This window comes from Primulina tabacum, chromosome 1 (assembly GCF_025594145.1).
Source record: "Primulina tabacum isolate GXHZ01 chromosome 1, ASM2559414v2, whole genome shotgun sequence".
Classification (NCBI taxonomy): domain Eukaryota; kingdom Viridiplantae; phylum Streptophyta; class Magnoliopsida; order Lamiales; family Gesneriaceae; genus Primulina; species Primulina tabacum.
In genome coordinates this window covers 56,737,870-56,752,016 of record NC_134550.1, presented here as the reverse complement: position 1 = coordinate 56,752,016, position 14,147 = coordinate 56,737,870, and the positions used below count along the sequence as shown (strand labels likewise).

At 35.4% G+C, this 14,147-nt stretch overlaps 3 protein-coding genes across 5 annotated transcripts in view; 2 read left to right on the top strand and 1 right to left on the bottom strand.

Annotated features, from left to right (window-relative positions):
* The window catches only part of LOC142513968 (uncharacterized), a 103,663-nt gene that overhangs the window by 57,859 nt on the left and 31,657 nt on the right, over nucleotides 1–14,147 (top strand). The gene's annotated exons all lie outside the window — the stretch shown is intronic.
* Nucleotides 120–2,746, top strand: LOC142552993 (uncharacterized). Of its 3 annotated transcripts, none has more exons than XM_075662975.1 (7): nucleotides 120–231; nucleotides 1,211–1,309; nucleotides 1,394–1,456; nucleotides 1,527–1,574; nucleotides 1,666–1,719; nucleotides 2,146–2,197; nucleotides 2,297–2,746. In XM_075662975.1, the coding sequence occupies exons 2-7, from the start codon at nucleotides 1,226–1,228 to the stop codon at nucleotides 2,338–2,340; spliced, it is 345 nt and encodes a 114-aa protein (XP_075519090.1). In that variant the 5' UTR covers nucleotides 120–231; nucleotides 1,211–1,225; the 3' UTR covers nucleotides 2,341–2,746. The 3 variants fall into 3 exon arrangements, with proteins under 3 accessions (XP_075519090.1, XP_075519080.1, XP_075519073.1); XM_075662965.1 differs by having other exon boundaries at nucleotides 2,146–2,203; XM_075662958.1 differs by having other exon boundaries at nucleotides 2,146–2,209.
* On the bottom strand, nucleotides 5,170–13,164 carry LOC142552989 (uncharacterized). Its single transcript, XM_075662945.1, has 10 exons — nucleotides 12,389–13,164; nucleotides 12,193–12,291; nucleotides 11,821–12,032; nucleotides 10,797–10,990; nucleotides 10,079–10,184; nucleotides 9,665–9,981; nucleotides 8,617–9,051; nucleotides 7,843–7,924; nucleotides 6,185–7,747; nucleotides 5,170–5,548 (listed from the first exon to the last, which is right to left on the bottom strand). Exons 1-10 carry the CDS (start codon nucleotides 12,454–12,456, stop codon nucleotides 5,397–5,399), a joined length of 3,228 nt encoding a protein of 1,075 aa, XP_075519060.1. The 5' UTR covers nucleotides 12,457–13,164; the 3' UTR covers nucleotides 5,170–5,396.

The window sequence follows — 14,147 nt, the reverse complement described above, 5'->3', positions numbered from 1 at the left end:
TATTGTGAATATCGGTAGAGTTGATCAATCTCACAGATAAAAATTCATGAGATCGACTCTCTGTTCATTCGAAAATAGTATGCAATTATAAAAAGATATTCAAGGTCAAATGTGTAAATTTCTCACACGCCTTCTCTCTCTTCAAGGTAACTTGTTCTCCATTTTGATTCAATCGTAACGCCAGCACATCAACGAACACAATCGATCTAAGGAGCTAGCGGCGGACTTGAGGTAAACTTTATCTTTTTGATCTCTCATTTTTCAGTTTGCATGTTTGTTTAATTCTCTTATTTTCTCAGTTCATATGTTTGTTAATTCTCTAATTTTCTGCATAAAGTGTGATTGATCGCTAATTATTCACACATATAACTTGTTTTCATTTTCATGTCTGTATGATTATGTGAAGATTGATTTAATTATTTTTCTTGAGATCTCTCGGGATCTGTAATGACGTAGCTGAATATGCTGCAGCGGTTTTATGGATGGTGAATCTTTATTTTTCTGCGAATGAATCTTTGATGATAATGCATCACAAGATAGCTTTCCTACGATCTAGGTAGTTATTTTTTGGTCAATCAACTGCTTATAATTGTATGTAGCTCCAGAGTGCTAATTTTGGCTTTTTTTCTTTGAAAAAAAGTTTACTTCTGGATTGTTGGAGCGCAGTGAAGATTGAGAATGATAAAAAATGGTTTATGAGAATGGAGAGTTCTTCCTACCAATTTGTTTAGTGTGTTAAAGTAGTGACATAAAGTGGCGATTACCTTTGACTTGTGACTTGTGAGGAATTTATTGTATTCTTCGTGATTTATTAGAACTACCAGGAATTCCATTTTTTGAGTAGTTGTGTAAGATTGTTACCATACATTTTTAGAACACATCCAATTTGACCATGGGTTCAATTAGTTTTACCTTAACTGTAAATTCTTCAGCCTTTATCAATCAATCCGAGGTTTAAAAATTTATCAGTTTTCCTATCCGTGAATTTCATGGGCGAGTTCATAGTGGAAAGATATTAACTTTTTTCTGTTATATAGATACCATTTGTTTACATTTGTTGACTTTGTCTTGTTTTCAAATATTAGTTTTCTTATGAAACACTGATAATTTTTTCTTTTTTGAAATGGTATTTCCATCTCGACTTAGTGAACTTTTTAAAGATTAGTTTTTCCTATGAAACCACTGATTTGTTCTGGAGGAATTTTTGTAGGCTTATAGGGAGATTATGTCAGGAACTGAGGAAGTAAAAGAACAAACAGATGGTGCTATGGAGGATGCTGACAAGTCCATGTCATCAACACACCAGGAGGTTGTGCTCACATCACGTTCATTTTGGGGTACTTTTCAACTTCTTATTCATTTAAGTCTTATTCTATGTTAATGTTATTTTCAGGATGAAGCCGTCAAGAAGAAATATGGAGGAATAATCCCCAAGAAACCACCACTAATTTCTAAGGTAAACTTCCAGCATATGTTTCGAAAGAATCTCGATGGTTCTTTTCTGAAATGTAAATTTATGATGCCAGGATCATGAGCGTGCTTATTTTGATTCTGCTGATTGGGCTCTAGGGAAGGTACTTGCTTTTTTGAATCTGCGCCTATTTTTCCATGCTTGAAACCTGAAATGCATTTTAGCCTGTGTTTACTAATGTTACATGGGCACAGCAAGGTGTTGAGAAACCAAAAGGACCACTCGAGGCTCTCCGGCCTAAGTTACAGGTAATTATCGATATGAAAATCTATAGGTGATATGTATTATGAAATCTACTCATTTAGAGCTTTTCTTCTTTCCATGCTAAATATTCTGCTGTGAATACTTTTGTATTCTTTTGGTGCACTATGCTTGTTATCTGTATTTGGTTACAAAGGTATATAAAATTGGAAGTCACTTTCCAATCCAAGTAGAAGTAGGATTTTCTTGCTTGATTTTGTTCATAATGATATTGCAATGCCAAAACGGATGCAGCAAAGATAAAAGTATTCATGAAGAAGGGTAAGAAATTGAATGTGACTGCACCGTGATACTTTTTAAATTTCATCTTCTAAGAATTGACATTGGACCTTGACCATTAAGAGTCTCTGACGAATTTCTTTGATCACATTTACCTTTCTACCGATAATGACTTATTTTCATGTGATGTTCAGCCAACTCAACAGCAAACTCGGTACCGCAAGTCTCCTTGCGCTCCATCAGAAGGTGAAGGTGAAGGTGCATGATTTGCTATTTTTCCATGTTTCAACTTTTACTAGAGAAATGCTGTATAAAAGATGAGGGAGAAATTTTTTGTGTGCGTAGACGGAAATACTGCCCAACCAGAGGATGGAACCCCAAGTTCATGAAAATATGCTTTTGATCTTGTGGTTACGGGGGAGATCGGAAATTTGTGTATGCTGACATAAATAAATGATGATGATCAGTCAATACCTGCTACGTGCAGTTGTACTTTCGGCTGCTATGTTTTTTCCAGATTGACCCATCTTACATCCCATCTTACTTTGGTTGTAGACTATTTTACTACTTTCAAATGAACACTCAGTATAGAAGTTGATGTTTCAATCCATCTGCTATGCCCCCCTACTTTCTGTTTCTTTTTTCCCATTTTGTTCTCTAGGTATTGAAATTGTTGCAGGACTAACCTGAGATCCACATATTCATGCTATGCTTGGGTTTGTTTTATGATGTTTTTGTAGATACGAAAATATCTTTCTTTTTTGAGTGGAATGTGATATATAATTTTTTTTTTGAGGAAGCACTCCATATTTAAAGCGTGGCATAAGTTGTCATAATATAATATGGTGCTACTGTGGATGTGGAACGTGCTCTTTAGTCTTTCCTAATAAAAAAACAGAGGGCAAAATTTGATGTTCCAAATTTCCCATAGCTATTAGCCAACCACATTCAGATTTCTTCCGATATGGACACCTCTCTCTATCACTTCATAATAAATCAATACAAACATATTTAAATTCGCATACATTGAGTTTGTTTCTACCCCAGAGGTATTAATTAAACGTAAGAACAGATCGAATGACATGATTATCCTGTGTTGTGAAATTTATAGGTCAGATAGCCGTATGTCAGTTAATTATAAATATAATATTAAATACTATATTGATCATTAAATATAGATTTCACAAGACCATCCACAATAACAAAGATATTTCTTTCAAATATTTGTGGACTCTCTGATCCACGTCATTAATCAAATATTTTTCTACTTAAATATCTCATATTTCACAATCAAATATCACACCAACCAAATATTTATGGATTCTACTGTCACTTTAATTAATATTTTATTTTCATTTAAATAAAATCATTTCATCATTTTAATTATTTTTATCTATTATTTATCAAAATCCAACGTTCTTAATTGATCAGAGAAAAACGTTGTACAGATTTCATTCAATCGTCCGTTTATATTTCACATAATAATTAAATAAATATTTAAAAAAAATGAAATAAAATAAAAAGAAGCACCACCCAAAGTGAGTGAAGAGCTTGGGTCGAGAGCACAGTGAAGAGCTTGACCTTTGAGCTTAGGTTGAGCTCGACCCAAAAAAAAAAAAATTTCGACCAAAAAAGAGCTCGACCCAAAAAACAAGCGCGTCTCAATCACGCTAGCATGAAGAAATTAAAAAAAAAATTGTAATACCCGATTACAAATTTATAATAAGGTATTATTGTGACACACAAATCAATGATGTGCAGTAATGAATATTTAGATGGAAGAGATATTTGGATTACATAGCTTACATTGTATCAACAGTTGTGGATGGCCTAATATTATTCTTGTTTTACTTTAAATATTTTTATTGAATAACGATAAAAAGTTAATGTGTTACCAGCCCAGCTAGGCATCAACTCTCCGCCAGTCACGTGTACGGTCACGATGTGCCCTCCTCTCCCCTATATAAAAGCTTCAACACCGTCGTCTCCCTCTCCCATGTTAGCATGGCATCGCAGAAGAAACCGCAATTGCTTCGCGTTTTGTTGGACTGATCACACATGGTGTCAATGTATCCCAATCCCTCCCCGTCTCAGGATTTTACCCACTTCTACGGTTTTTATATAGGGCGGGGATCCCATGAGAACTGGGATCAATGCTCATTTGCTTGAATCTTCGTCCTCGAGGACCCGAATAAGATGACCCGGAAGCCATACACGATTATTAAATCCAGAGAGAGCTGGAGTGAGCAGGAGCATGACCAATTTCTTGAAGTTCCGTCTAATTGGTGCTGGTGAAATCATTGTCCCTGTGTTTCAGATGATACTGGAACAGCTGGTGGTACCATGGTTAAAAAATGTAGCAGCTCTAACCACGCAACGAGTCGTGGATCGAAAAAACTTTGCAAAGAAACTGGAGGTCTGTTTTTTTGTGCCAATATTTTGGTTTACTTGTGGATGCTTAACTCTGATATCTCGCAGCATATCCTCTTGTTTGGGTTTTATTGACTGTTTTACTTCTTTTGGGTGCTGGATTTTTCAAAAAATTCTAAATGCCAAATATATTAAATCACTCAAGACAAGTAATATAGTCGGACCAGTAATTTCAAATGGAAAACAGTTATTAGGGCAGCATAAATGCAGACAAGAAGAGTTTATCGTTATTCAGAAAGCCTCAAACCTATGAGAGTCATAGTCGGGCCCAACAAAGCCAATGTCATGTCTTCCTAAGAACATTTTACTAAAACTCTCATGCTCTGACCTTGCTTTGTTTACCAAACCTGTTTTGAAGAGAAATTCCATGCACTAATTCTAAACGGAACCAAATCCATCTGAGAATGGAACAATAAGTTTCAGCGTTCTCAATTCAAACTCAAACGAAAACAAAGTCAAGGACCCAAGACAATAATCCTTTAGCTTAAGGTGGTTTATGGGCCAAATGGGAGTCCACTTGTCTAAAAATTGTTTAAAAATGAGGGTTTGAATAATGCAATGACATGTTTTGAATACAAGATTTTCACAAGGATGCATTCTAAAAACTAAAATTAGCTTAAACAAAAGTACGTGTTCTGTGCTCAATCTACAATATAGAAAATTTGCTCAGAGCGTCGATTCATCATACATACATGGACTTTTAATTACATAACTAGAAAGAAAGACCAGCTCTAACTTGGCATTCAACAGTTGTGGCTTAGCTAAACAAAGAAATATAACAGGAAACATAAGAGAAAATAAGATTCAACTGTCACAATCATCATATCCATAACAAAGTGAGGAAGTTCTTGTATTCTCCAATCCCATTCTCAACATAAATTCAAGTTACAGAGGAATGAAACCATATTCTACAAGTTTGCTCACCAAGATGGCGGGTACCAACTGTTCTGCAATGGCAAAGATGACATTTTCCAATATCACCATAGCTCGCCCTTCCATGTGTGATAATGTTCAACTATCTATATTGGAAATCCAAGTCTGGTTCGTACCCATGACTTCCACGGTTATGGCTAGGAGCAAAAGGGTGGGACTGCTTTAAGTTCGCACGACGCTCCATTTCGATTAACATCTGAAAAGACTCGGAAGGATTGCCTCCAGAATTGATATCTGGAGCCAATTCAACCGGCAAAATCAGATTGAAATTTGGATTCTAAAACTTCAAAGAAAATGACTATGTTACTACCAATAAGTATTTGAAGAGTAACCGATGTTTTCTATTGCAAGTTACTGAGAAATATACAACAGTAATAGCTAGGTCACCTAGGAACTAGAGGAAACAAATGATGAAAAATAACTACAGGAGTGTAGGCTGAGAACGATAACTAATTGCTCATGCTAAGAGCTAAAAAATTAGCAATTTTGTACATCATGAACTGCTTCCTGGGAGAAGAAATTCTTAATTTAGATCTTTAATATAGAAAAATAAATAATGCATAAAACAGCAACTCCTATAAATATAGTAACCAAGCAAAATTCTTTGTTATTCTTATAAGTTCACAAGTTCAGCTACTCATTCTTATCGATATTTTTTAGGAGAAATGACACACAAGAACAACACATAAAAATATATAACTTAATGGCCACCAGTAGATAAACTGTTTTTTACAGTTCTCTTCATACATTGAAGTTGGAATAATGGACATATCTCTAAGACCCTAACCTATTGTAAGCTCAAGTTAAGAACACAAAACAGGCACCCCAGTTTCGCCTATTGTGGTAACATTACATTCGTAAAAGATTTACCTGTATAAGGCACCCCATGGCTGCCAATTTTTGGTGCATGATGCCCAAAAGAGTAATTTTGCATCTTATTAACTTCTGGCAAAAAGTAAGCTGCTTGATTGCCACCCCTTGAAAAGTCAGGTAACAAGTGAGGAGGATGGTTTCCGGACATTTGCATCTGCTGATGCAAAGCTGAATGATGTGATGGAATCTCAAATCCTGCAAACCTAACATTCTGGTGAGGAAAAGGTCGGTTCATGTTTGATTGAATTTGACGATTGACTAGAGAATCGTGGTTAAACACGGTTTCAGGACCCCGTAACTTCATCTGGGGACTCATGTGAGCAGGATGTGACTCCAAGTGATGATATAATGGCCTCACTTGAGACATTTGTGGCATATGAAACTGTGGCAAAGATTGCTGCATCTGAAGACTGCGATAGGGAATGTGAGGCTCCACTTGCTCATAAGGATCACGTATAAAGTTCCGTTTTTCCGAGCCTCCCATGAGTTGGTGATCTTTAACAGAACTGATAGCAGCCAGTTTGTCCATGATATCAACATGTCCATCTAAAGAAGAGTTCACATTGCTACTCGAACTACCAATTGACATAAAGTTTGACATCCAGTGGTCACGAGGATCGCTTGAAGAAAAGGAGCTCAATTCAGGCAGCTGAGTTTCAGCACCCTCTTGAAACCCAATGTGCATTGGAGCTGCTTCTGTATGATGCTTTGATGAAGTTATATCAGTTAGGGAACCATCATAGCCATTCCAGTTCTCAGCCTTAGTCAGCTTTGTCCGCTGTTTGTGATTTGAAGCTGAAATACCATAGCCATGACTTGGTCTTTGCAAGCCAAATTTGTTGCGTCTAGGGGAAGAAAGGCCATTATCTGAGGCTGGAAAGGGTAATCCAGGAGGATCAGGCGCATCAACTTGAGCAGACCCGATTGATACCCCATGGACAGAAACAGGTGCTTCAACTGATTGTAGCTCCTTCATAAAAGCAGTTCCAAAGAGTGTTTCAAGTGTCAGGCTACTAACCGAACTGGGGACATCACTGTTATTCTCTTCCCATTTAGGCATATTGACTGTTGTCTCCACATTGTATTCTTGAGAACCTGATATTTTCTCTCCAAAATTTATATCCACACCAGAGTTTACACCCCGTTCAGTTCCCTTTTGCAAAAGAGAAAGCAGGTGTATAGATGCATGACCATCAACATGCGCACTTTGTTGTTCAGTATTTGTACTACTTGAGCTCGAACCTTTTAGGACTGAGAGCCCAGCTGTACTTTTTGCACTGTACTCTGATAGAATTATCAGTTCAAGGTCTTCACAGGTAAGCACGGGAGGAATAGTCTCCTCATCGTTATTAATACTTAGCTGGTTATAGACACCATTATCAATAGACGTGATGTCTAGTTTAGACCGATCGGATTGTTCCGACGTTTTGGAGGAGAAATCAGGTGGAAAACGCTCAGCTGCTTCTAAGTCAGAAACTTGACATCTACCTTTATCACCACTGACTATTAGTGATAATAAATCATTTGGCCTCCCTGATGACACATCAACAAACTTTACTTCTGCGAGATTTTGAAGATAGAAAAATGAAAATCAAATCAACACAACAGCTACAGAACTTTAACAATATTGAAAGTGAAGTACTTGACCATCACACCTTCATCAAAAAACCATTGGGCAAACTTTGAAGACGGGACAGATTCGGGGCGCCGTGTATCATCAGGTTTACTATCATGATGCTGAACACATCCAAATTAGAGTAAGCAACAGTTCACACTACTCAAAATCACATGAAAAGATGATTAAACAGCCTTTTTTTGGACCTAGAAGTGATTAATCGCCTTACATACCCAACTACAATCAAGAAAGACTGGAAGACTGATTATCGGAAAAAATGCACAAGACTGAATAAATCAACAAGAACATCACTATATCAACTCATAAATTGATAAACATAAGCACGAAAAAACTTGCACAGACAATGACATCTGTTTTAATATAAAATTTGGTAAGCAAAACCATTATAAAAGGTTTCTACTAGTTCCACAGGCATATGATTAATTTTTTAGGTAAAAAAGAAAATGCAAGAATAGATGATGGAATACATTGTAAAAAAAACAAACACGTGATGGAATCAAGAAGGGTAACAGCATAGGGATCAGAATGGGATAGGAAAATAAAGGGACGTTTTGTCAATATCAAAATTTTTCACAAGCCATTGCATCGCTCATGTGTGCATATCGCTCCGCACAAAATTTCCTTAAAGAGAAAAGGGAATTCCCGGTTTTCAAATTTGTGAATACATATTAGCTACTTTAAATTTAAAGAACATAATCAATCGTCTTCAGAACCAGTGAGATGTAAAATTACAGAAAGATTGCAGGAATCAAACAAGACACATGCAACAGAGATGCGTTTAAATTTGAATAACCTCAACTGAAGTAGAACCACCGGAATTCATGGATAATGTGCTGCCGAAAAAGTTCTCCAATGCTGAAGTTGAATAATTTTGATTGGATTCACTAACAGTGTCCTCTGATACTTTGGCATCAGTATAATCTGATACTTTTGCATCAAGTTCGACTATCCCAAAGTCATCCAGGGTTCCATGAAAATTGAAATGACTAGAGCTGTGGAATATATGATCTTTTATGCCATGTTTTGTGGGGTGCATATCCAAAGTTGGGCGTAAATTCATAGCGTCATCTTTGTTTAAAAGGTGAGGGTACTTCATTTTCTCTGCAGGCTGCCCATCAACTAAATTCATATCCTGAGACAGCTGTTGCTCTAAATCATCTTTCATATTATTTTGGATAAGGTTGGCTTCCGATTCTGAGAGGCCTACCCCAGTTACAGGTTTTCTGACCTATAAAATGCAAAATAGATCTGACTATTCAGAACAACCAATTTCACTGGTTTTGTGACATGGGTCTAAAATTCAAAGAAAAATTGTATGAACAGAACCTCAAGAGAAACCTCCCATACACAAGGGAAACTGGGACATTAAGAAAAGGGAAGGGGGAAGGGAATCATGTAGGTATCACAGTTGACATAAAGTAAAATTAATAAATGGTTACTCCTTTATCTTCATTGAGGCCATTAGTTTGCAACGAAAAAGTGCCAACTACCCAAGTTAACAAATCAATCAGCACGTATCATGGAGGTAGTCACATAAAGAAAGAAGGTATTTATATCCCACCTCAAACGAAAAAGTGCCAACAACCCAAGTTAACAATTCAATCAGCACAGATCAAAGAGGTAATCACATAAAGAAAGAACGGATTTGTATCCCACCTCAAAACATTTTATCATGAGACAGAGAGATCTAATCACACACGTTAAAGAGCACACAAATCCATTTAAAAAAAGTCCATGAATGAGATCATGAATGTTATGAAAATCACTTGAAGTTGTTCCAAAGCATATCGGTATTTTTAATCAAAGAAATAACATAGAAAGGAAAAGTCGAACTATCATACCTCTGACAAAGGAGGAAGAATCAAAGATTTCACACCAGAATTCTTATCAAGAACATTGCTTTGAAAACCAGGAGGGACGAGTGGTCTAGATGCAGGAGAGTGTAAAGCAAAAGAAGATTTCTCAGGATCATTATTGATTATCGGAATTGCAGCAGAGACCTCCAATTCATTTTTCCTCACAAAATGTCCTCTTTCCTCTTTGCTATCATCCAAATCTTCAAAAAGGCCTGAGATACCATCTTTCTGATTCTCCAGATTTGATTTTTGCTTCTCCTGAAAAGCCTTTTGCTGTTCTTTCCTCATCATCTCAAAAGAGGCTGAATTTAAATGGGATTGTAACAGAAAATAAATTGGAAAAAGGATAGCACAATTACACATAGCTATACACGCTTCCAAATAATAACAAAACAATACCTCTTCTCTTCCTCTCCTCCTCTGCTCTATCCTCACTAGTGCACTCCATTGAACCAAAAGTTTCATCGTTGTAGGAGTCTGTGTCTCTTCTTGAATGAGGCACAGCCTGAAAAAATTAGAAGTCGTACAAGATCAGTAAAAGGCATACACAGATAATCTATTGGCATGAGAATTACAATAATTAACAGAAATACCATACAGGAAAAAGGAAAAAGCTAAGATAAATTTTTTAAACAATACTACCTGGGTGAAAATGACTAAATGAGCTATTGGAACCTGTTGAATAATTTAGTACCCATGGGTACAGATGCGTGCATATATATGAATTTTTTTTGGTGTTTTATATTCCTTCGCACGAGACGCGTGCATAATTTTTGGGTGTTGAATAATTTGTGTAAAAAATTTAGAGACTATATTAAAATTAGAAATAATTTTTATAAGATTTTTAATATTTATTTAAATATGATACATTTTGTTATTTTGAAATTTATTATTTTTATAATAATTTTTATTATTTAGAAGTGATGTGTATATATATTCAAATATAGATAAAGATAAAGAAACAATTTAGTAATTTTAAAAATAATTGCAAAGTGCATAAGATACGGTAGTTATCATGAGCAACAAATGTACTAAAATAGATCTTTATGATATTTTTTATTAAATGAATATTTTAGTAATGACACATATGGTTGTGTGGTGTACACGTTTACTTGACCTTGTATGGTCGTGGAGGATGGTATGGCTCATTGCTCTTGCTAAGTTGAAAGTGCTCATTTGTTCTTATCTTTGCAGCCGACATCCCAGACGCATTTCCAAATGGTTTCGGAAATGAACCACTTCCAAGGAGCCCATCATGTTCATGAGTTTGCCAAGACCCTCGAGCTTGATTCCCAATACGCCTTCCAGATTCTGTATGATTAATGATGAATAAAAATATTGAAAACATTACCCAGAAATGAAGAGACAAAAAATATTTGTTATTTCTTAAAAGGACACGAGGATAAACAGACAATTAGAAACAATTAGAAAAGAACAAAAGTTCACCGGAAAGTTTGGACCAAGAACAAGATAACATAGGATCGAAAATATGCCTTGCAATCATCCACTCGAAGTACTCTTTGTTTCTCATAGTTCAAGATCAAGTAGTCCGGACATCAAACACCAAAGTAGGCTGTGTTATAAGATTACAAGTATGGCCTTTTAACACTGGTCCATGTAGACCTCTCAGGTAGACATCAAAGTAATGCAAGCACGTATTTATCCCTACATTATAAAATTAAAGTAACCAACAGGCCAGTATAAATATGTTATAACACATCCTCAATTAAGGAGTCCAACTCAAAACTAGTATATTAGTAGAACCTCTCAAGCTTAGGGACCACTCAACTATTTCTCGTGGAGACAATGTGCGACATATAACAGAGCTCACACCATGAGAAGGCAAAGCCCATGGCTGTCTACGACTCTACGTTGGACAAGTTTCACTCACCTACAGAAATGTGTTGCATGAACCTTCATCCGACTTGTAATGCAGACATTTAGCTACATTATGGGCATTGACTAATAGCCTGTTCCAAGGTTTCCTCTCAAAGTACTAAGGCTAAACCAACCCCAAAAACTAGTTTATTATGTCGTGTAACCTCTTAACCGAAATACTAAGACTACTTATGGAGACAGTGTATGGCTGACAGCATAGAATCGTTCATCTTTTAAACTTATGAAGAAATGTAGAACAGAACCTGAATCCCTTTCAAATTGAGATCCATTGTCTCGATCACTCCTCCCTGACGAACGGCTTTCCCATTTTCCATTGATGCTCCTAGAGTAGTTACCAGAATCCCCTTGAGCGGGTGGAGATGAGTCGTACTGGCTCCGTCTGAAACTCTGCAAGGGCAAGCTCCCAGGAATTCTTGGTCGATCTGGTATGCTCTCTGAGGTGCCCTCAAACTCACTACCTCAAATTCAACATATATACATAGTTAAAACAATGATTATCAATAGTCAACAACATGCGTAAAAAGAAGATAGATATTCTGAACAAGTAACACAGTAAACTTCACTAAGAATATTATTTTTTGGTTTCCATGATGTAATCAGCATTCAATTCTCACCTCAGCAGTGATTCATCAAATCCACTTGGCAGCCTCCTGCAGATATCCAAATTGCTCAAAGACACTAGAAACTCCCTCGTATATGATAGTTTAGGCTCCCTGAATCATCAAAACACTCTGGTATTAATCCCAAACACAATATAATTAAAAACCAGGGATAAACAAGATCAGCAGATAAAATAAGTAAGGTAATTACTTTAAAACTACTCCGAAATTTCCAGAAGCATTGTGCGGACAGCTTTGATATTCATTTTCTACGCTCATTCTGCAGTTCGGAATCGCATATAACTTTTACACAAGCTAAAAATGAATCTCAGCCACAATCTCTTCGAATTCACCAAATCTAATCCAATTGAGTATAACCAAAGACCGAAGGTAAGTAAATCCCGGACTCAAACAAGTCACATCAAATTTCCTCACTTAAAAATAAGCCCCTTCGTTTCATGGAGAGCCAATACAGCACATAACCAAGTCCATGTTGACAGCGTTCCAAAAAACAGCAACAACGCCTCAAGAAACTAACTGCAAGCTAAAATTCACCAACTGATCCAGCTCAGTAATAATCCATATCCCAATACCATCAAATCCAATACAAAAAATTGGAAATCAACCACTAATCATCCTAAACCTAGAATGCTAAACCCCATCTATCAACAAATTTTAAAGCCTCGGCTACAGTTACAATCTATCTATACAAAATCTCAAACCTAGTGTTCGGCTACAAGAACGAAAATAGAGATACGGAAAACAAAAACAACGGCACAAAATTCCCTCAATCTTTTCTTCATACTTTTCGATCAAAATAAAGTCAGAATCACAAAATTCACCAGCACATCCACGCGTACGTACGTTAACTATTGATACATGTATGTATCGGTGAATACATATTCGAATCTGTATGTATATATATGTGTGTTTTTAGGTTTTGTTTGTAAAAAGGGGGAAAGAGCGTGGAAGAGGGATTTTTTTTTCGGAAACGAGTAGATGTAATAGCAAAAACAATTTATAAACGCTCAGAAAGTAGGAGGTTGTTCACGCGCTTTACGGTGACGTGAAGTCACTCCCGGTAGAATATATTTAGAATTGTCACAATATCCCAAACCAATTATTTTTCTTTTTTTCAAAAAACGATGATTTTTGTAATTTTAAAAAGTATATCATAAATATAGCATTTATATTTTTATTAAAAAGATTAAATATAATAAATACAAAAAACTCATATTAGACTGCCTTCCATATCAATATTGTAAAACGACTCAATTAATAAAAAATTATTTTTATATTAATGTCTCACAGGTAAATTTTTGAAACCGTCCCATAAGTACCTACTCATTTATATAAATAAATTATTTAAGCCATTAAAATTAAGTTATATAAGGATATAATTTGATATTCAAATAATTTATCATTGGATGTTATTCAGGTGATAGTTTTACACGATTTTATTTATAGTTTCATATATTCTAATTTAAATTATTTTTCTATTTATAGAAATCAAACTTGAATTGTAAGTTCTTTATTTGGGTTTACGATTTGAAAGAATTATGATAGAGTCTATCCGTTGAAATAATCACTAATGGTTTTGGGGTAAAATCTTGAAAATAATTCATGTGTGAATAAATAAATATTAATTGAGATTATATTAACAAAATACTAAAATAGAAATTAATATTATACAATTAGGACATATTTGGTAGGATTGAACGAGGTGTGAGTACAATGGACATTCTAAATCTTCTACGTGGCGTTGATATGACATTAATGTACTGATAGTGAGGCGTTCACTCCATGAAAAAAACTGAAATTTGATAATATAAAATATCGATATCTCAAAGAGACAAACATAAATTAATATTATTAAACTATGTGATTGTGACAAGTGAAAAGAGAAATGATCATGAAAAAATATTATTATTATTTTTATATATAAACCGCATTCACCATTTTTATAAATA